The 22,009-nt window shown below is 47.5% G+C and overlaps 9 protein-coding genes across 9 annotated transcripts; 4 read left to right on the forward strand and 5 right to left on the reverse strand.

The window, feature by feature from the left end:
* Positions 1 to 2,501: 2,501 nt before the first annotated feature.
* On the reverse strand, positions 2,502 to 4,039 carry GT037_006097 (uncharacterized protein; the record flags this gene model as incomplete). The annotated part of the gene is made up of 2 exons (XM_038931144.1): positions 2,502 to 2,936; positions 2,984 to 4,039. The coding sequence occupies 2 exons, from the start codon at positions 4,037 to 4,039 to the stop codon at positions 2,502 to 2,504; spliced, it is 1,491 nt and encodes a 496-aa protein (XP_038785641.1).
* Positions 4,040 to 6,526: 2,487 nt separating this feature from the next.
* On the reverse strand, positions 6,527 to 7,695 carry GT037_006098 (autophagy protein atg27; the record flags this gene model as incomplete). Its single annotated transcript, XM_038931145.1, has 3 exons — positions 6,527 to 6,643; positions 6,705 to 6,783; positions 6,839 to 7,695. 3 exons carry the CDS (start codon positions 7,693 to 7,695, stop codon positions 6,527 to 6,529), a joined length of 1,053 nt encoding a protein of 350 aa, XP_038785642.1.
* A 1,243-nt stretch (positions 7,696 to 8,938) lies between these two features.
* GT037_006099 (uncharacterized protein) lies at positions 8,939 to 9,454 on the reverse strand (the record flags this gene model as incomplete). The annotated part of the gene is made up of 1 exon (XM_038931146.1): positions 8,939 to 9,454. The coding sequence occupies one exon, from the start codon at positions 9,452 to 9,454 to the stop codon at positions 8,939 to 8,941; it is 516 nt and encodes a 171-aa protein (XP_038785643.1).
* A 4,125-nt stretch (positions 9,455 to 13,579) lies between these two features.
* Positions 13,580 to 13,883, forward strand: GT037_006100 (conidiation-specific protein 6; the record flags this gene model as incomplete). The annotated part of the gene is made up of 2 exons (XM_038931147.1): positions 13,580 to 13,637; positions 13,684 to 13,883. 2 exons carry the CDS (start codon positions 13,580 to 13,582, stop codon positions 13,881 to 13,883), a joined length of 258 nt encoding a protein of 85 aa, XP_038785644.1.
* Positions 13,884 to 14,115: 232 nt separating this feature from the next.
* Positions 14,116 to 14,606, reverse strand: GT037_006101 (uncharacterized protein; the record flags this gene model as incomplete). The annotated part of the gene is made up of 2 exons (XM_038931148.1): positions 14,116 to 14,349; positions 14,409 to 14,606. The coding sequence occupies 2 exons, from the start codon at positions 14,604 to 14,606 to the stop codon at positions 14,116 to 14,118; spliced, it is 432 nt and encodes a 143-aa protein (XP_038785645.1).
* Positions 14,607 to 14,821: 215 nt separating this feature from the next.
* GT037_006102 (methyltransferas-like protein) lies at positions 14,822 to 16,172 on the forward strand (the record flags this gene model as incomplete). The annotated part of the gene is made up of 2 exons (XM_038931149.1): positions 14,822 to 14,907; positions 14,969 to 16,172. 2 exons carry the CDS (start codon positions 14,822 to 14,824, stop codon positions 16,170 to 16,172), a joined length of 1,290 nt encoding a protein of 429 aa, XP_038785646.1.
* Positions 16,173 to 16,477: 305 nt separating this feature from the next.
* GT037_006103 (uncharacterized protein) lies at positions 16,478 to 19,042 on the reverse strand (the record flags this gene model as incomplete). Its single annotated transcript, XM_038931150.1, has 3 exons — positions 16,478 to 17,733; positions 17,786 to 18,579; positions 18,969 to 19,042. 3 exons carry the CDS (start codon positions 19,040 to 19,042, stop codon positions 16,478 to 16,480), a joined length of 2,124 nt encoding a protein of 707 aa, XP_038785647.1.
* A 285-nt stretch (positions 19,043 to 19,327) lies between these two features.
* On the forward strand, positions 19,328 to 19,843 carry GT037_006104 (uncharacterized protein; the record flags this gene model as incomplete). Its single annotated transcript, XM_038931151.1, has 3 exons — positions 19,328 to 19,526; positions 19,595 to 19,666; positions 19,716 to 19,843. 3 exons carry the CDS (start codon positions 19,328 to 19,330, stop codon positions 19,841 to 19,843), a joined length of 399 nt encoding a protein of 132 aa, XP_038785648.1.
* Positions 19,844 to 21,013: 1,170 nt separating this feature from the next.
* Positions 21,014 to 21,662, forward strand: GT037_006105 (uncharacterized protein; the record flags this gene model as incomplete). The annotated part of the gene is made up of 2 exons (XM_038931152.1): positions 21,014 to 21,103; positions 21,243 to 21,662. The coding sequence occupies 2 exons, from the start codon at positions 21,014 to 21,016 to the stop codon at positions 21,660 to 21,662; spliced, it is 510 nt and encodes a 169-aa protein (XP_038785649.1).
* Between the last annotated feature and the right edge of the window lie 347 nt (positions 21,663 to 22,009).

The raw sequence follows: 22,009 nt of genomic DNA on the forward strand, positions 1-22,009 counted from the left end.
CTACTTAAATACTTCTTAAAAATCTTAGTATACTTAGTTTCTCTAATTAAGCTTATTATAGAGCTAACTATCTCTTTTTATTTAGCGCTCTTTTTAGTTACTTATACTTTAAGTTATTTAAGCGTATAGCTATAGTAGCTTTCTAATCTTTAAGAAGCTATAATAGCTTACTTATAAGTACTATTTTAAGGCGCTTATATATAGTAGCTTTATATAAGTACTACTTTCTATTAATTTACTTAACGTGCTAGTAATAAGACGTAGGTATAATACTGTTAAGTTATACTATATTATATTATAGTAGAAGTATATTTCTAAACACTTACTTAGCTTTACTATATATAGCTATATATATCCTTACTTAAAACCTTTATTAATTACTACTAAAGCTATAAATCTTATATAGTTTTAGAGAGCTACTATAGAGCTCTTAGCTCTAAGTAGTTATTATATAGCTTAATATTAAAAGAAGAGTATAGTTTTATTAGAGAGAACTATAGTTAATAGTTAGTAACTAGAGTTTTAAAGTATAGAATTTAAATTTTAAAAAATATTTAAATATAGACTTAAATATTCTTCTTCTAACTTCTATATTCTAATATCTTATCTTTAATATATTACTATAAATTATTATATATAACTATATTATAAGTATAAAGAGCCTAGTTATAGAATGTTTTACAGTCTTCTTAATAATAAGAATAATAACTATAAATACTACGCTAATAGCTACCTATTAATATAGTAAAAATTAAGTTATTTTTAATATAGACTACTTTAAGAGTACCCTTAACTACTAGATATAAGCTTATATATAGCTAGTTAGTTTATTTAACTTAAGTGTAGAAGAGCTTAAGAGTAGGTTTAATAAAGAACTATTTAGAATTAAACTTCTTTTTATTAGTATTATTTTTATACTAGCTAGAAAAGATATAAGTTTAAGAAAAAACCCTTTACTTATACTTAAAATATAAGATTATAGTAGTTATATAATATAGTTATAGCTAAGAGTATAAAAACTAATAAGTAAAATAAATACTTCTAAAATATTTATAAAAGGTATTTTAAAAGCTAGCTAAACTTTATTTATATTATTATTTATAGACTAAAATAAGTATAAACTAGTAGATAATTAATTTAGTAACTTAGATAGCTTAAGAGATAATAATAAAGAACTATAAGTATATAATTAATATAGTTACTTAAAATAATAGAACTACTAAGCTATAAGTATTTATAGCTACTTAGTAGTAATTATAATTATAATTATAATTATAATTATAATAGCACTAGTGCTACTTACTCTTATAATAAAGTAGTTACTAGAATATACTTAATAATAATACTACTTAGTCTCTAAGTAGTGTTAGTAATAGCTATAATAATAAGTATATTCTATTATATTATAACTATATAGCACCTTATTATATAGAAATAAAAAGTTAGTATTTTAATGCTAGCTTTAGGCTTAGCTACTTAAAATTTTCTTAATACTACTATAATATTATATAATAACGTATTAACGCAAGGACACGTTATATAGAAATACTATAGGCCCTGTCCTTAAGGCCTAGAGGAGATAGCGTAGTATCTATAGTTATTATTATTATTATTAAGAGGCCTGTAAAACTCTCTATAACTAGGCGCTTTATACTTATAATATAGTTATATATAATAATTTATAGTAATATATTCAAAATAGAATATTAGAATATAGAAGTTAGAAAAAAGAATATCTAAGTTTATATTTAAATACTTTTTAGAATTTAAATTCTATAATTTAAAACTCTAGTTACTTACTATTAACTATAGTTATCTCTAATAAAACTATACTTTTATTTTAATATTAAGCTTTATAGTAGCTATTTAGAACTTTATAGTAGCTCTCTAAAACTATATAAAACCTATAATATTAGCTTAAGTTATAATTAATAAGTTTCTAAATAAGTATATATATAGCTATATATAGTAAAGCTAAGTAAGTGTTTAGGAATACACTTCTACTATAATATAATATAGTATATCTTAATAGCGTTATGCTTATATCTTATTACTAGTATGTTAATTAAATTAATAGTTATTATAAGTTATTATTATACTAATAGTAATAGTAGAAGAGTAATCTAGCGCTAGTAGTGCGAATCTTTTAACGCGTAACTATACTTACTATTAACTATAGTAACTTCTAGTAAAAGTATACTTTCTTTCTAATAGTAAGCTCTATAGTAATAACTTAGAGCTTTTAAGTAGGTTTTTTAGATTATATAAAACTTAAAGCTTTAGTTATAACTAGATAAACTTTTAACTAAATATATATATAGCTATATAAAGTATAGCTGAGTAAGTAATTAGTAATATACCTTTACTATAATATTATATAGTATAACTTCATAGGGCTATGTCTACGTCTTATTACTAGCACGTTTATTATATTGATATGCTGTATCTTCCTTTTCTATAGTATCTGAGGCAGTTCTGTACAACACTTGTAGACTTCAAACCTAATATCCATGGCCTTCGAAAAGCTGCACAAGGGGATATGACGACACACCCCCTCGACTCTCTGCGTCTCCGATACGCCTATCGCTATCGCTTCTCTGGATGCATGTCTTGTCCATAGTCAGATGTGGAGTCGATACACTTGGGGTGTCGAACGTGTCCTCTAGGTGCTCCCACTCCTCATATGTTTTGAACTCACCACCTAAGTGCAGCTCTTCAATGCACTCAGGAAGCATTGTTCTAACGTCGAACTCTGTATAAGCGTCTTCATCGTCTTCCGCACGATGGAATCCTTCTTCTAACGGTTCATCATGTTGTGAATCTTCTTCCTCTTCTTCCGTTTCAGGTCGTAGTATTGACCATTCACAATCAAGTATGCGAAGCTTTCGGAAGCTTCGAAGTGAGACAACCGTCGGGCCGGGGACGTCAAGGCCAAGCTAGCAACAGTGATCAGCCAAGAATTTATTACGAAACAAGATCTTACATCATCATCGACATAGCCCTGACCAAGGCTAAGCTCCTCCAGCGAATGAGCAGCATATGTAATAACTGCTTCCAGAACCTTTTTGGCCTGATAGGAGCTTGTTTCCGACACTGTACTGCCACCGCCGTGATACGTGAATTTCTCCAGATGCCTGACCGCTGCAAGAACAACTGCTAAACCGTCCACATCAAATCGACAATCCCAAAAGAACAGCTCTGCCACGTTCGAGCACGGTACAGCACTATCTGGGAACAGACTGCGCTGCACTTGTCCACTAGGCGAGTCCCCCATCCCCTGCGCTGCAAAGATCTTCAACGAAGGAATACAGAGATAGTAACAGGCCCAGTTGGGAGTGACACATCCTTCCGTATCGTAGTAGGCGATGGCGACCGTTCTGAGATGTTTCAAAGGGAGCATCGGCGCTACCATTGGGTTCTGATATTCGTGGGCAATATGCCACAGGGCCGTCTCCAAACATTCTTCTTCGTGTACCACAGTGTGTCTGATAGTGGTAAGGTAAGGATAATAGTGCAACAGTAGTATAATGATAGCGTCTTCAAAGCCTCTGTGAATCCTATCTTCGATAGAGGCAATTGTGAGTTGAGGAACTGGCAGGATTTCGGTGGAGCGCGGGTGTTGACGCAGCACGGTCTTCGATTCTGTCACCGGATACAGGTGACGCAGATTTCTCGCCGCCTTGATGAACAAGCCCTTATCTTCCTCGGACGGCCCAATGCCGTTGTTTGGGTGGGTGCCATACAAACTTTCATTCACATTCCAGTTGTATTGACGGGTCGCTGGAAGATTGAGTTCCCTGATGTACCAGCCTTGGCGCGGATCGATTAACACCTCTCTCAGTACTCTCCACAGAAGCGTCCGCACATCTGTAGTGTCAACAACTCTCCATTCCGACAGCTGTCTTCCGTGCTCTTTCAGCGTCGAATTCGCAAGTGTCGCATGGTCTCTGCATGTGAGGGCAAAGTTAAGGGTCGAGTCTGGATCCAAGGATTCGATGACGTTGAGTTTGAGTTCCGGCGGGAGTGCAAACAAAGCCATGTAAATCGGTGTTGAAGCAGTCCTACCGATGGACGCGTTGTGCTCTTTATATCACGATGAACATGTCAGAGCGCTGGAAGTCTATCAGCCTTGTGCAGGGCTGCGACGGGGTGGCGTGTTTTGCGCGAAAGCTCGGACCTGGCAGCAACCTGAAATCCACGCGCAGATGTGGTCGTTTGGTGCATCATTGCTCTTGACTCCATATCCCGTGCACATCTCCGCAGATTCGCTTTTACGTAACATATACTCATGCTCAACATTAAGATCGGGAGCGGTTAGGCCGGCGGACTTCGTACACGCGCCATGGATCCTGCCTCGAACCCGATGCATAGTTCCGTACATGGAAGGACTTTCGTTTGGCAACAAAATTTTAACCTCCTACCATCGGTTATGATGAGGTTCACATTATGTTACACTTATTCACAGAAAGACTTCATTTGTGCCCCGATAGAGAGCATGTACAGGTCACGCAAAACATTGAAGCTAAGCTGTGTGTATTGGATGTTGTGCCAGCCAATCGATTATGCAGCCTTGGACGATACTATTTTACATTCAGCGGACTTCCAACTTTTCCGGGTATGCTCCGCATCGTTGGCAACAGGCCTGGCTGATAGGACAGTGACGCTAGTAATTGCAGTTGTGGTGTTGTTGCCACACTTTGCCCAATATGTCCACCTTATCTAACCCGCTTCTTCATCGCCATGATTAAGAATTACTAAATTTCTATTTTCCTCTAGATACCCATATTACAGCTTATGCATGAAAAGGTTGTTCTCTAGTAACGGATCGTAGTGAAAAGCAAATAGACCAAGACAGTGTTTTAAAGGCATGTGCACATATAGATTCGTGTGCTCACAAACGTTTCATCCCAGAAACGGCATAGCGAACGATATGTTTGATAGTGACAGGAATCCCGTTGATCGTGCTACTGTTCCCATATGTGCTTGGTTGAGGATTTCCAACCCTGCGTGGAATGCACCCTTCTTTATGTTCATTCTTCGCTTGTCGACTCTTTTATAGAAACTTTTACCAATCGCACCATCTTGGTTGCTATCCCCAGGCTCACATCCTTTGATCTTCTCGAATTTTGCATCATCAGTGCCACTACTCTGGTCATCCCGACCAAAGTTCCTTGACGAAATTCCTTAAAGTACGATGTCTATCTCTTACTTGTAAGTACAGAAGTCAACTGGTATAGGTCGTGTGGCGTGACCCACTTGTATCGATACTCACAATCAATTAATCTATCTCCTTCCGCTCTTTCAAAAAGGATCTTGTCAACTTCTGATCATTGCTTTAATACATCCACGCTACTACATGGACATATCTGGTCATTGTGGATACTTGGTTCTGCTGTACGAAGAAAGAAGTCTCATCCGAAAGTCATTTGCACGAATATTCATACAAGCTGCATGACCTCGGAATATCGTACCTAGATAGCCATGTTGCTATAATGCGACTATGTGACCAGCATGCTAGTGTGTACCCACACCTGCATCCAAATTGTACCTCGACGCAGCTCTAGTACAGGGTCGTAAGCTTCTAGATCTTCGTGAATACCATTGACGAATTGGAAACTTATAAAGCTGTCACTTTGATCTTCGGAAACTACAATCGCCTTGGCCTGCTTCCACTCATCTCGAGCGGCTTTGGAGAAGCCACCTGTGTTACGCTGTTGTATGTCTTCGCAGATGTCTGAAACCTTCTTGCACATTGAATGTTCCCCGTGTAGAGTTTTCGAGCCGGGGAGAAGTGGCTTGCCGGTTCGCAACTACTGTTTGAGAGAGTTGAACAGAGCAGCCGCTTCGTTCCCATCGCGGACGAGTAACAGAGCGTGCACTTCAAGGCTCAAAAGCTGCTCCAGATCGTTAATCATCAAGCTAGTGTCTAATTACTCTTGTCCTGGATCTGAGAGACAGCTGTGTTTCTCGGCCAAACAGACGGGACTATATCGCTTCCAATGATATACATGGTCCAATTCGAAGTTGGTACAAGGAGCAAGCTGCACAGATTTCTTGTGGAGACTAGATATGGACATCGGTACAAGTATTACGAACACAGTTTGGGAACCGGGCAACTGTACCTAGGTATGGCATTCGTCCGAAAGTATGTTCGAGTATTCTTCTTGAAACCAGTCTTTAACTTGAAGACAAACTCCAATATTGAAACATGCGACAATGCGTGACAGCGCATCAAAATCAGATGCAGCTAGATAGCGTTTTCTTGAAAAAAAAAAAAAAAGACTTTTTGATGGTATGGAGAGGCAGACCGCTAACACAATGTGACAAACAAGGTATCCATGATGAAAGGTAGTCCATGCAACTTCTCATTCGTCATCTCACAAGATCTAGGTAAGTATCTCAAGCGCCAATCAAAGACTCAACCCAGTAAACTCCAGCGCCGAGTATGCTCTTCCATGTTCAATCAATGTATCCTACATAAACGTCGCCAGTCACGTACCCACAGAGCCCAGGAGTATCGCCAATCCTAAACGGCTGCATAGCCTCCTCTGCTGCCACTTCCCTGAACAGTTCCCATGACCTTCCTGGCGAAATCTTTTGCAATGTATGGGATGTCGCGGATCGTGTCGCCGTGGGGCAAAAGCTAGATATGGAAGCACAAAGTCAGTGTATGTGTCAGAAACAGTTTGTGGAGGGACACTTACGTCCCAGCCGCGAGCGCCGTAGCGGTTGTAGTTCAACCATGAGCCGAATATGAGATAGGCAGCAATTGCAAGGAAAAGACTGGACATGTGTTAGTGCACGATGATACATTTGAGCTTCGGAGAGGGTGACGTACATGATGAAGAACCAGCCGAAGAAGCCCCAGTGTGAGCCTCCGTCGGGCGAAGGCGCGTCTGCACACGCGTACTTGGTTCGCCACTCCAATCGAAGTGTTTGGACTTTGTTGTCTTTTTCTTCCGTCTCCAAGTCATAACCACAGAAGCGTAAACTGTTGTCATTGTCCTCACATTTGCTCTTGCCGCTCTCCTCTCTTGGCCGCAGCTTGTCTTGTTTCTTTTCGTCATCCTTCTTGTCGTCGCCCTTGTCGTCCTTGTCATCTTTATCACCGTCTTCGTGAGGACTCTTGTCCATCTCATCGCCTTCTAGTCCCGTCCTGTCCTTGTCGCAAACGAACTCAATGATAGCGCGCTGATTGACGCCCTCCCTCTTGCTGTCGAAGGGGAACCTGCCCCCGTTTAGCGTCGCCCGGACGCCCTCTAGTCCGGCGTCCTTGTTGCTCTTGGAGTGACCCAGATTCTCGAATTTGGCATCCATGTTCCTCCCGTTCTGGGTTGTGTATGTGCCGGCAATATCGATTGGGGTGATGGTGGAGTTGTCGTCCTTGCTGAGGTCGATGTTCTCTCGGATGCCACACACCCTGGCCCCGTGATGGCACTCGGTGGCCAGACTGCCGCCCTTGTGCCATTTGAGAGAGTTGCAGATGTCGATTGTGAAGTTGTATTTCCATTCGAGTTCCTTGGTGAGATCGGACTCCTTGTAGTGGACCACGTGCGGCCCGCCAAGCTCTTTGAAGTTGAAGTGCGCGCCATCGGCGAGTATGTCTTTGCAGTCAAAGGCACTTGCCGAATGTGGGAGAATGCACGCGAGGGCGAGAATGGGCAGCAGCGGCGATCGAGACCGTGATGGTGCCATGGTGGCGTTTGTGCAGCGACGCGAAAGTCGTGGTTGATGGGAAGACGACGGCGGAGCTCTGGGGATAGGACACGGCGTTGCGGAGATGACGCGCGCGCACGGGTGACAACAAGGCAGCTGTCAACCGCTTGGGAACTGTCGCAACGTCACGTTGGCTAGAGGGGGCGACGCTTGTGATGCAGGCTGGAGTGTCACTTGAGCAGGGCAGAGCAGGGCAGAGCAGAGCAGAGCAGAGCAGAGCGACGCTGTCCGACCGCAACAGCGCTGCTGCTTAGTCAGTGACATGGGGAGCCCTGCGTCTCCGACTGCTCCCTCAGAGCACCCGTCAACCGTCGACCTTGGATTCCAACACGGCGCGCCAACCCAACTATACAAACAAATACGTGACGGGCATACATGTCCATTCAGCTCCGTCTTGGACATCACAGACATCCGGCTTTACGCAGCCTTGCCTTGGCGCGTGGTGGTGCCCTCGCCAGCCAGCTATCGGCCCCTCATGCGATCCACCTGGTCTAACTCCCGGCTGTCATCTTCGATAGTTGTATCGTATCTACAGCATTGGTGGCTGTCGGTGTCGTATCCTTTCATTCCATGGAGCCATCTCTTGAATACGAGTTGCAGTACACGGACGGACCTAAAAATAGACCGTCTTGGGGAATAGCTTCAAAGTATCTTGTACATTCTTTTGAGCTAACGTGATCTAGTATCTAGTCTATAGAATCGTCCCCACACTCCTGTACTCCAGAGGATACAAGAATAGAATTTTACCATGATCAAAAACAGGATTCATCAGAATGAGTGAAATTCCTTCCCCAAGAGCTTTCGTATCGAGCCGCCGTCATCGATAGTCGACACACTAGTCAGAGAGGCAACGGCCCGACAACAAAGCATCCTTGGAAGAAAGCTGAACTGAGAAGAGACAGACGCAGTGCAGGGAAAAGTAGACGCCAATCATGCAAGCCTATGCGCAAGAGAGGAGCCGAGCGCAGCCAGGTGAACACAAACTTGTCTCATCGTCGAGGGTGCATGACAAGAGTGAAGGCGCCAGAAATTGAAATGAACCGAGGCTATACGTGGCTGCAGAGAGAAGAAGGGTACATTGTGTATGAAGAAATCGACGATACAAGTCTAAAGAAGAAAAGGGTATCTCCGACGCCAGGGTTGCAGTTTAACCATGCCATGCAAAACCAGACAGACAGAAGAAGAAAAGTGACTTGAAGAGCGACCGGGATGAAGAAGACGTCTATTTGCCTTGACTTCCCTGGCTCGAGCCGCCCCTAGGATTGGCGGGCATTGGATATGGAAACGGGGCGTATGGAAGTTGACCTGATCCAGAGTTGCTGCCAGCACTGGACGTGCCCGATGGCGAAGATCCCGAAGAAGACATGGTGATGTTCGTCACAGGTATTGAGGCTTCGAGGGGTTGTGACTGAGAGCGCTGTGGGCGTTCGTAAGGCGTAGGAGAGCGTTCCTGTCTCTGAAGCTGTAGCGGCGAACTAGATCTTGAGCGATGACGGATAACAAGGGGATGACCCTGTCGAGCCCCCGACTCTGGAGTTTGTGCCCGTGAAGAGGCGGGCGACCTTGTAACGACAATTACGGGTGTTGACAGGGGTTGTTCAGAGGTCGATTGAGATATATCCTCCAGACCCGGGTGTGCTGCAGAAGAGGTAGTCGTCTGAGTGACTTCTGTAGTGCAGCTTCCGGTGGGTTTTGGGTTCCTTGTCGGGCTAGACGGTTTGGAACCACGGTCGCTCATATACCAGGAGGAGAGACACAGATGTGCTTATGCTCAGATCTGGGAAGTAAGCTGGTTCCAGTGTGGCGTCGCTGCTGACTAGTCCAAGTCACAAGAGTCGGTCGAAGAGGTCTGGGAACGTGTTGGTGACAGTCTTGAGTAGGTTGTCGTGGTAGCTGGTGATGATGCCCTAAGCCGAAGGCTCCAGATCTTATATCTTCAATACTACGTCTTTGGCCCCAGATCCTAGAGTTTTGGCTCCCTGACTTTACGACCACCAAAGGTCGAAAATAGCAAGACTGATGTCTGAACAGAGGAATTATCGAGAAATCCAAGCCGGTCTCGTGTTGCATAATCCAGTATGTGGCTTGTTCCTGCACGCTTCGGAGCCAAAATCGTTTCTTCTATACGGGTGACCCAAGCGTCCGTAGCGTCGGTACTGTAAATGCGGTATTGGGTCATAAGGCTGTACCCGACCAGTTGGAGAAGGTGGTGAGACTGCAGCGGGACCGGTGAGTGGGTATTTAGCGTGCACGGAGAGAGCCTTTGTAGATGTATGGCGTACGGATCACGCTCTGCCTGAAGAGATTTGTATGCACCGTTGGCGACTATGCAGCGGGACAGTGTAGGATTGCTGTCGTCAGATGCTTATTTGAGCCGCACGCACGACGACCGGTATGCGAAGATTTAGGCAGGGTCTGTTTGGCGGAATAGGCAACGATTGAGGCATTCATGAAGAGACGTCTTTACCGCCATGCGTCGTGTCACTGACTTGTGTCGTGCTTTACTACATCAGCTATTTCCACTTCGCCGATGGTATACATGGCCAAGTCTCTTTCTGGTTCCTTCTCGTATTGGGTGGCTCCCAGAGAACCACCATTTGTCCTCACTGTGATAAGCATGCCACATCTTCAGGCACAGTGAAAGACCGGCCGAAACTTTGACACGGGTCGTATTCGTGACTTGAAGCGCTCACGCGACTCTGCCGTTGCGCATCTGGCTCGCCCCCGGTTGGCGACCACCGAGCTCGGTATAGCCGACGGGATGTTTCGATTTGAGATGATCATTTTGGCGCAACTACGAGATTCATTGGATGGTTGGCCACTAATCCAATAGAGCCATACTTGCAATGCTCGTGTCAAATGCGCTGACGAGTCAGAGGCTCCAACGGTCGCTAATATTAGCCGTCTTAACACGATTTAACACGAGGTGTAGTCACTACGAGAGAATGTTACTCAGCTATCGCCAAGCTCACGTCTTAGCCCGCGCATCGCATCCTGTCATGCAGGAATCCGTGACCCGATTAGTATTGCATGATGTCACCGCTGTCGCATGGAAGATTAGTTGCGATGTATTGGTATCCAGTGATGCGTGCGGGCTTTGGTGTTCGGAGACTTTGTCAGCGATAGGGTTGTGCTCGCTTGTCAAATTAGGGCGTAAGAATGGCAGGGATACCGCTTGGTAGACTAATCTTTCCAAGATCCTTTCCAGAAGATTACTGAAGGCGGAATGCCATTTGACCCGTAAATGGTGCCCAGATGAGCTGCAGCATTAGATTACTACATATCTCTGGGCACATTTATGGCGGTGTAGGTACTGTCGCAGCGCCATACCATTGAATTTATGACAGAGCTGATCAACCAACACTGTGGAATGACGGAGAGGCTGAACGAACGATGCCAATTGCAAAACCCCCCACGTTCATCTACGATCACCCTAACACGGTCTTCGGTAACGAGGACCGGGAGATCTAACCACACGTTGAGCAATGGCACTCGTTGCGCAGATGCGTCTGGCTCAAGACGACATAGGGACCTAAAAGCCCTTAATTAGCGTCAACTACTAGACAGCTATCTTCATTACCGGACTTTGCAATCATTGCAAATAATAGACATGCCTAGGTATTTTGCCGCGAGACGCGGTTGTGTAAGCATAAGTTAAGCAGTTTTCCCAGTTGTTACAGGCCTTCCCGCTTACGCAATCCGTTGGATGGCTTATTCCATCGCATGCCACAATTGGCAAAAGGTACCTCAATAACATATCACAAGTGGGCGGGTTATCGGCCGACAACATTCAGCGCATATCCGATGCTGGAGATGAATCAAAGAGCCGAGCCAGTAATTTGATCCTTCTGGAGCAACTGATATTGTGATTCTACGTCTACAATTCCATGCGCCTGGTTGTGAGCAGCATACACTCGACGAGTGCGCACGTTCCCAATAGGTATCATGGATCAGGTTTTACTGTGCGAAACAGCATTATCATCCAGCCCTGCGTCATTGCTTTTCTGAATCGGTAAAAAGATACTACTCGTTGGCTACTCAAGTATGTCTTAATCGAGCGTTTGGACTATACATTGGTCTTCATTAATACGAGTGTAGGCATTGGCAAGAGCCGCATGACGGTCGCTACGCATTCCAGACACTACTAAGACCTAAAGAATGCATTGTTCTTCATATTGAGAGCTGGCGAAGTTGTAAATAAGACTTACCTTGGCATATTCAGCACGAATGCGCAAGTCAATACTGATGACAATGTTTAAACGAATACTGAGTAAAGAGTGGCCGTGCACAATACAACAACTGTAGTCAAACGCTAGTGCGGGTTCACTTATCTGGAGTTTTCGTTCAAATTTGACCGTGCCTCATTTGGACAGGTAGTAATGTGACAGCCTCAGCCAAAACTACTTAGGTATTGACCGTCAGAGGAGATAATGAAACCTTGTACCTACTCATTGCGAATCTTTAAATGCGGTCGAAGCGTCTCATACTAGTGCATAAAACATGTTTCTCCTTTCTCCTGTGCCTTCTTCTTGAGCATGCCCGTCGTTTGTTGTTCTTTTGCTCGCGCTGCGAAGGATGATAATCGCAGCGCAAGTGGAGAGCATAAAATCACTGGAATTCCCTACGAAGTGGTAATAGGCTAGGTAGTCTCATACCGCCTGGAAATACCTCAGCAGCGTTGCAGCCAGGACTTCTTGGTGATCAAATGAGTGGATGTTACCAAGATTGGCATGAGTTCGTAGGTAGGACAAGAAATCTGTCCAGCAGTGCGAAGGGTACAGGACTGTAACGAGACGAGAGCTACAGCGGCCTGTCCACAGGGCGATGTGCTTCCATAACTGAACTCACAGATGGAAGTGTATCGGCTGAGTCGGTTCTTGTCGGTGTGCAGCGAGTGTCAGCTTGAACGCACAGATGCTGGTCAGAGCGTCGGCATGACGAACATGATGACGGACACAGAAAAGCAATATTGCGCCTGGAAAGATACACGGCTACAGGCTATAGGTTCGTTTGCAATGCCGATGAGAATACGAGACGCCAAAGGACGTGCTGATCGCGATTGCTGAGCGGTCAAGACCTGAGATGACTGCATGCCAAACTGGACGCGAACATCGCGCTCGCGCTGACGCCAGATCACATGCGCGCGTCAATGACGTCAACCATACTTTGCAGTCAGACCACCTCATTGGTGAGGTTGTGTAGTATGCCGTAGGGAAATATTGGAGAGTTTGAACTAAAGCACTTGGATGCACTTGCCGTGCCTATATGATGGCATTTCTGGTTACTAACCGGGAACCTGCATGCTAGATCTTAGATCGATCGCCCATTAAGTGGGGCGTCTACGATCCAGGAGACATGGCATTTACTATTGTCCATGATGTGGCTGGCGGTACCTGGAACTTCTCCATGTTCTGATCCACATGGCGGTCACCCACAATGACGACTCGTCTTGACTTATCACTGATTCAGGGGAGTACCTGGACAGCCCCCTACACGATGACCTCGTCAACCAACACAAACGGCTAGCGACATCCACATTGTGCCTGGAGCCCAGACCTTCCTGCGTGCGCGGCAGCGGGTAGCAAAGTGGATGCGAAAAGTGCTCCAATCTCAGGTACAAAGTGAACTGAGCAAGCACCCGATCGTTGACGTAGCAAACTTCAGGGGACTGAAATCGATCGTGCGATACATTGCATCACACCTTCACGAGATAGGGAAATTACGCTCCTTTGAGGGAACCTGACGTGTATAAGAACACCGGGGTTCGTCTGCTACATACTCACTATCAAACGCAGCTATTTACCATTCCCACACAACTCTTCCAACCATCACTACAATCTTCCCAGCACCATCAAACATCACCATGTCTGCCAACCCAGGAAACGTTGTCGGAGGCCACAAGGCAAACCTCAACAACCCAAGTAAATTGCCTATGTCCCGCTGGCCTTCAACACTGACATTTTCCAGACACATCCGACGAATCCAAGCAGCACTCCAAGGAGGTCCTTCAGGAAATCGAGAATGGTGGTGACGCGAGCGCCGTATCTTCTTCCAGTGGAGACAAGAACCCCAATAACGTTGCTGGTGGTCTTAAGGCTACGCTGAACAACCCCAACACCTCGGACGAGGCAAAGCAGAGCGCGAAGGAGAGGCTAGGTCAGGAGTAAGCCGCTGTTGCGTCTGAATAATGCTTCGATGCCTGCAAGTGGATCGAAGAGCAGTGAGGCATCCAAGCGGAATGTGCGGATACGGTCGTGTAGCGTTATCGACGAATGATACCATCAACAAACACATTCCACCCTTGCATCCTGTGACGTTAAACCATAGCACATTATGACAGTCACGACTGCACCATGCAAAAGTGATGTCTGTAACTCGCTCGATGCATGCTTGTTGTGCCTACTCTTTCTCCGACTTGAGCAAGCCGACGACAACCTCAACCACCCTCCGGAACGCTTCCATCTCTTCTTCTACGGTTCCACCCATGCCTGCACTGGCAAAGCTGGATGAGTTTCCGACATATACAGGCTTTCCCGTCTTACGCGCGAGCACCTTGGATAGACGAGTCGTGAAATCTAGAGTGCCGCCGTGAGTGAAGAGCGGTGTACTAAGTGCTTCAGCAGGTTTGGCCATCTGCGCACGTCGTCAGCTTATGTACTTGCAAGATGAAGGTTGTTAAATATGATATTTACGTTAGGCATGGCGTATACGAAGGAACCAAGGGGTGCAGAAGTCGCAGACTCGGCTGCAGCAGTCGTGAGGAAGAGCAACAAGTTTGGGCCGTTGTCCGTGAGCTGGAGATGTATATTTGTATGTGGTGCCATTGGGAGAGAGAATGAGACTTCAGTGAGCGCGTGCGTTGTGATGCCGTCCATGATTGCAGCATCCATTGTCGCGTGTTGAAGGCAAGCGCGAAGAGTCAAGTCGCGATGATGATGGAGGACCGAGGCAGGTGGGGCAATAACTGCGAACCTTACTCTGAAGCCTGTCACGAGACAATAGCGACCCAATGGACTGAGCGAACACGAACAATAATTGCAACAGTCAGCAAAGCTACAGACCACTTACGAAACTCAGGGCATCATCAACCTTTTCTGAATGTAAGATGAAAGCATCATCGCGAGAACCCTACGACCCTACCACAGACCCTGAGGAACAAAATCTCATCCTCTCAGTTCTAGACTCTTTTCGGTATGCTCACATGTGCCTCCCCAAGATGACACCGGAAGACAAGTCGCTGACATCTCCGCAGCTCCTACCGCCGCCTTGCTCATTACAATGGGACACACCTGCGCCGCCAAGCCTTCTACTCCCTCCCACAATCGCATTGGACACTGCTATCCCGCCCGCCTTTCTCCATCCTGTCTACACTCTCTCAAATTGACGACCTGATTGACAGCAATGCTGAGCTAGCAGAAGCTATTTTCGTAGCAGGTTTCAAAGCCTTCCTAGCCCCCACTCTAGACAGTGACTGGGTAGCTTCAATTGTGCCAGAGAAATATGCATGCGACGAATACAAGGTCTTCGACGCTATCATGGATGAGCTTGGAGCAAAGACGAGTCAGGGTGATGTGGATAAGGCACGGAGTTGTGTTAACCAGTTTTGGAGGGAGTGGAGTCAAGCAGGGCATGTGGAGAGGATCAAATGCTTCGATCCTGTTGTAGCGGCAGTGGAAGAAGAATTTGCCTCGAGAAGCAGTATCACCCCAGATTTGGATCGCGCAAATCTCAAAGTTCTGGTTCCTGGGGTTGGGCTGGGACGTTTGGTCTTCGATATCTGCCATGCAGGATTCAGTGTCGAGGGGAATGAGATTTCCTACCATATGCTCATGGCAAGCGCGTTGGTCTTGAATGACACAAAAAGTACTGGACAGTTCAAGATTGCTCCCTGGGCACTGAACAGCTCAAACCACGTCTCCCGGGAGGACCAACTGAGAACCGTCAGAGTACCGGACATACATCCAGCGACAGAATTAACAAAAGAAGGGTCCTCAAGAGTTCCAGCTGGTGAACGAATGAGCATATCAACAGGCGACTTTTGCGTTGTCTACGGTCGGCACGACTGTACAAATGAATTCGATGCAGTAGCGACTGTCTTCTTCATTGACACTGCGCCGAATATTATTCGCTATATCGAAGCTGTTCGTAACTGCTTAAAACCCGGAGGCTTATGGATTAATCTTGGTCCACTATTGTGGCATCCACCACCACGGAGAGTGAACGACGAAGGTAAACTGGCCGAGGATGGAGAAAGGAGAGCCGATGTGGATGCAGGGATTGGTGATCCGGGCTCGGTAGAACTCACACATGACGAAGTAATTGCATTAGTTGAGCATTTTGGGTTTGTGATGGAGAGACAAGAGCATGGTACTATCGAGACGGGATATATCTCCAACACCCGGAGTATGTTGCAAAATACATACCGTCCTTCGTTCTGGATCGCGAGGAAGAAATAAGAAGATACCAATATTTACTGATGTCGGCTACACTGAGATCTTCTTTCGCACATGCTCTTTATTCCATTATCAAGATTCTTCGTTACGATGCATGCACAAGATAGCTCTGATGGTGATAGAATTGAAGGTTTATGGTTCGTGATGAAGAGCAGTTTGATATATAAAGAAAGAAACATCCTGCTTCCCAAGCCTCGAGACCAGAAGGAGAGTGAATATGGTATCATGCAACAAATGTACAAAGAAATGGAACCCTGACATCGCCCCTCACAAGACCCTAGCTGTTAGTGTCTGTGTTGTAATATGGTTTAAGCAACCATGGTCTGATTGGAGTAGTCAGGTCCTTTGCCTTCGGACCCACCCAGTCGAGCGTTGGCATGTGCAAGGCTAGATTGTGCAGCTTCTTGGAGCTGGGTTTCGACGTTTCGTTCCCGCTCCCGCTCATGTGGGGTGTTACGGCCCGATGGTACCCGTGCATCGTGTGAGCCATCGCGCTGTGGTGGGAGTGGCTGTGTATGTTGATCTGAAGGTTGTTGGTGGGCTTGCTGATGCTGAGGTGTGTGCTGGCCGTTGCTGTGTGAGATATGCGATGGTGTTGGCACATGATGTGAAGGACTCATCATCGCAGCAGGGCTTCCCGTACTTGCGCGATCACCACTTTCATGGTCGCTAGTCTCACTCTGACCATTGCTGGTAGTACCGGGCGGGTAGGTATATCCACCGCGTAACTCACCCTCTTTGACTTCTTTCCATGAGCACTTTGCATGCTTCTTCGTGCACCCCACACATGCCGTGAGGTTCTTCAGGCAATCCATGTGTAACCTCCGACAGCGATCACACGGTGGAATTATGCGTTCACCCTTGGCCAGACCTTCCATCCTGTGTACCATTTCAACCTTGAAAGGGCCTCCGTCATCCTTTTCTGGTTGTTGACTGGCGCGTTGACTCGAGGCGGGAAGGAGATTGGAGGGAGTGTTCGGTATCGGTACAGGCGAGTTCATCATGGAGTGCAGCTCAGACTCATTGAGGGGTTGAGGTGGCCTTGTAATATGTTGCAGCGGAGCCTGAGGGCCATCAGCGGGCTTCGGGACAGCCCTGGTGGGAATTGTTGCAGGGGTAGATGGGTGAGAGACCGCATGGCTGCCCATGGACGGTCTCCGTGCATCGGCGGTGCTATTTGGTGGCTGCGAGGATGAGCTCCGACCATTTGTTGTATGAAACTTGGCTAGGAGTTCATGACGGGTAGACGACGAAGTACCGTGGCCGCGGCCATGACTGTGGCCGTGCCCGTGACCATTAGCTTCATGATGCTGACGCGCATTGACTGCGACGAAGCCACCACTACCACCAGGTGATGTCTGCGAGGCTTGGGTATGAGCTTGAGCGTGTCCCTGGCTGTATCCCAAGTTCGGGACGGTCGAGCTGCCGCCATTCATAAGTGCGACGTTGGAGGGGCTAGTAGGTCGAGGAATGGGAGGAGCGGGACTTGCGGTTGCTCTTCGATCGAGGATGGCCTGCTTACGACCCTTGAGCCTGTGATTGAGCTGCCGAGTGCGAGCAGCGACTGTCGAACGTTAGCGAGTTAGATGCTAGTTATGGTGCTTGGTCAGACTCACCCTGATCGGCCAGTGAGCATATCTGGCTCAAGTTCTTCTCTAGAATCTCCATGGTGCCCAGCTCCTTCTCCTCATCTTCTATGATGGGTTGCGGAGGAATCATCTTCTGCGGAATGCCCGATGATATCAATACAAAGTCCTCTTCTGAGATCTGGACTCGACACTGCTTGGTGTAGAACTGGCAGACGCGTACCCCTTCGCTCATCTGGTCCAGCTGGAATTGCTCCGGCTTGTTGCGCGCAAACTCGACCACGTCCAGCCAGGTCACCGTCGTCCCGTCTTTTCCATGGCTCTTGAGTACTCGTGGGGGGCCGTCGAACAGCCTTTCGAATCGCTTGATCAAGATGGGTCCCAGCGGTCTTGCGCCCAGGTTGCAGGCCATGCTCTCGTGGCGGTCCAGCACGCCCTGGTAGTCGCTGAGGACGGAGAGTATGTTGGGCAGGGTGTCATCATTGGTGATCAGCGGCAGGTCCTTCTCGAGGTGTCTGGCGAGGTAGTTGATCTGGAGGTGGTTGTGGGTCTTAGCGGCTTTGGGGACGGGCGCGGGCGAAGCCAGGTGCATCTCATGAGAAGGACTGCGTTTGCGCTTGAGGTCGCTGGGCAGAGATGGCGCATGGTGCTGTGTCGCATGTGAGGGCATGGTGCGCTCAGCCGCAGCGTGCGATTCCGGGTTGGCCATACCTTGGCCTGGAGGGATGCCGGGTTGGTGATTACTACGAGGGCGGAATGAACGGATGGCAAGATTCGAGGGTGGAGCGGAGGACGCTAGGCTCGAACAACTCAGCACAAGCACACTACAGGGCGCTCGCGTCTAGTCGCGAAGGCCCGAATTTACAGGACAAGATACATAACGCACGAGGGAATGGTTGGGAGAGTTGCAAAAGCGAGGGTGGAAAGCCAAACGGCTGCTCGGTGGCTGAAGAGCCCCGAACGGAAAGCAGAGGGGCGGACAAGGAAGCACCCATCGTACCGGAAATAAGAAAGAGCTTTCCAAGAGCGGCCCTCCCAGCCAATCACTTGTGGTGTGCAGCTAAAAGCGGCCCAGGCGTTTTGATGTGCAATAAATGCGCATCGCGGGCGATTCAGCTTCTGCCGACTTTCCGACAGACAGCCACACCACGGCCACGGGCGACGCTGAAACTAGCCCGGCTGTGGCAGAAGTGTGTGAGGTGCTTCATGGTACCGTATGGGAGGCCAGGACGGTGGCAGCGACCCTGGGCTGGCGTCGTCGTCGTCGTCGTCGTCGTCTGGCGGCATGACGAAAAATGCCGCAGGACGCGTGGGCCTGGGTGAATCTAGCTGCTAAGAACCAAGCGCCACAGCACGGCGGAGGTCTGGAAGCAATGGCGGAAATCCTCTTTCCACCCCTGCGACGCCTCCTGCCAGACAAGCTGCACGTGACCGGGATGTGGGGTGGCCGCCCTGGAGGAAGGAGCCTTTCCCGGAACGGCACAGACCACCAAGTCTTACTGGCCGCCCGAGCTGCACCTCACCATACGCTCCAACATCCAAATCGCCTCTCTTTCTCTCCACGCTAATACCATGTCTGAGCGAGGCGCATTCCGGGGCCGCGGTGGAGGCCGAGGAGGCGACCGCGGCGGAAGGGGCGGTGGCCGTGGTGGCGGTGCACAGGCTGGAGGTGCTGGGGGACAGACGGAGCGCCCAAAGAAGGAGAACATTCTTGACCTGAGCAAGTACATGGACAAGCAGATCACAGTCAAGTTCAGCGGAGGACGAGAAGGTATGCATCTTGGCGGGGTCCAGGAAATCATGTATTGCGATGGCGCGCTAGAATCTAACTTGTTGCAGTCATTGGCACACTCAAAGGCTACGACCAACTCATGAACCTCGTCCTAGATGAGGTCAAGGAAGCATTGACTGGTATGTGCCCCTCCGCTGTCTCCACGCGAATACATCTGATCCTGTGTAGACGAGGACGGCAACATCCGCTATCGCAAGCTCGGCCTCATTGTCGCACGCGGCACCCTCCTAGTCGTCATCTCGCCCGTGGACGGAAGCGAAGAGATTCCGAACCCCTTCATACAGGAAGAGGAATGATCCAGAGACTAGCAAGAGGCATCTAGCCCTTCCTTGAAGCCTACGGCGCAAAAATAACCGGCAGGACAGCGGCAAGGATCGGGGACGTTGCATGGAAATGAGACCTTATACGATACCCACGAGGCATATCCAAGACACAGACACGGCATAATATTTCTATCGAGAGAAATACAGCGTCTGAGGGCCTTCGCGCTCTTGATACCATCACAGACAGCAATATGAAAAACTTACGAGAGTTAGGATGCTATCTCAATTCGCCCTCTTTGCTCTGCTTCATCCCGTGGTACGAGCATAACAGTCATAGGATGACACTATGATTACGCTCATTGCAAGGATGAGATACACTTCTGCACAACGACATCTGACACTAATCACTCTTCACACGAGGTGCTGCATTAGGGGACAATGCTGGTCATTGACCAGACGAGAACGCTGCTATCGCTAGATTGTGAGGACTGCCTAGCTAAGTCTTAGGCAGCTCCTTTAGGGAAGCTGATTTCAGTAGGTCACCCATATGCCTTAACACGTACAAACGTAGGACTGATTATGAGTTTTCCAAAAGAGCCATGGCGTGAAGGACGATCTACATACTCACGTAGAACAGTCGCGTGTCTGTAAGATTAGGCTCTTGCGAGTCGCGACAATCATATCTACTGTTTCCCTACGTAATCGCCGGGGGCTAGCGTTTTCTCTGTTATTGCGAAACATCAAGGACTTGAATGATTGCAGGACTTTTCAACGACGTTCCTTTTCGATGGATGCAAACGTCATGTCGTGATACATGGGGAGAAGCATCAGTCAAGGGGTCGGAAACATCGGAACGGCATTCCGATCCTTTCACCTATAGCACCCGACAGCACCTAGTCTTCACCATCGGCGATCACGAGCAAGACTCTGCTTAGATGTAACGCTACGGATTTCATAATCGACGTCAGGTACCCGCTCAGTTCGGCATAGTCTTACACCGTGGATGGTTGATTTAGTGGGCATTGGCATGACATCAGCTCGACGTCAAATGGTGACGCTATCATATGGAGCTATAGAATGCCCTGAATTGGAACATTTTTATTTGAAGCAAAAGACTTCAGCTCAAGTACTCCAGCAATTCGACGGCATATTATTCAATCACTTCAAATTACAGCCTTTACACATCAAGCACATCTTGCAAACATGAGCCAAAACCAGAACCCCGATGCCGTCAGCGATGGACGCGAGTTTGCTGGACACGTCAAGCCCAGTGAGCCCCTTATGAGTGGCGGTGTAAGTACAATATGTTGCGTTTCTTGATTCCATCCATAAAAGAACCTGCTCCAGCCTCTCTGAGACTACATACAAGACGACGTCAAACACTGCTCGTTCTCATTGTTTGATACGATTGGACTTAACTAATGCGCCTCAGCATCAACCCGGAAAGCTAGTTGGTAACGATGCCGTCCCCGAGTTTCACGCACAAACACTTCCCGCCGGCACCGCCCCAGCTTCTGAGACCTTCCAACCCAATCCCGACCTCAACAACCAAAAGATGTACCATCAAGCCTCCGATACTCTCCAAGGCGCCACCTCAGGTGATGTTCACACCGGTCTCGGCCACCCGGGTCAAGGTCAAACTTCGCAAGAGCTTCACGATGGATCGAGGAAGGGTCAAGGCCTGACTGGTCTTGCTGGCAACGTCAAAGACCAGCAAACTGGTGGTTCTATCGAGACCCTGAAGGATGACCCTACGCACGCTGCTCAGAGGAATCTCGATGACGTGCCTACCGGTCAGAGAGGTAACACTGGTGGAGCTCCTGCCCAGGAGCGAGAGCCTTCATCAGCATAGATAATTTCTTCAAAGAAGGCTGTTGTATGATGATAAGAGCTGTGGTACGACATGATTGGTGAGCTCTGTTTACCTACATGGACCGCGATTTGACTAGTTGCTTGAAGCACTGTATATGGAAGTAATGAATTGATCAAATCAATCAATATTTATAGTTCACGTAGGCAGGGATTTACCGTGATAGAATGCTTGCGTGGTGACTGTGAGTAGAGTTTGGCGGGTCAATGTCCTCGATCACATGGAAAATTATAAGGTCGTCCCCAACGCAAGCCAGAGTTTTACTGGAGCCTAACGGCGTTGTTATTGCAGACTAAGTAGGCAATAGTAAGGCCAATTTGCTGGTGTGG

This window comes from Alternaria burnsii, assembly GCF_013036055.1.
Source record: "Alternaria burnsii strain CBS107.38 chromosome Unknown 752, whole genome shotgun sequence".
NCBI lineage: Eukaryota > Fungi > Ascomycota > Dothideomycetes > Pleosporales > Pleosporaceae > Alternaria > Alternaria burnsii.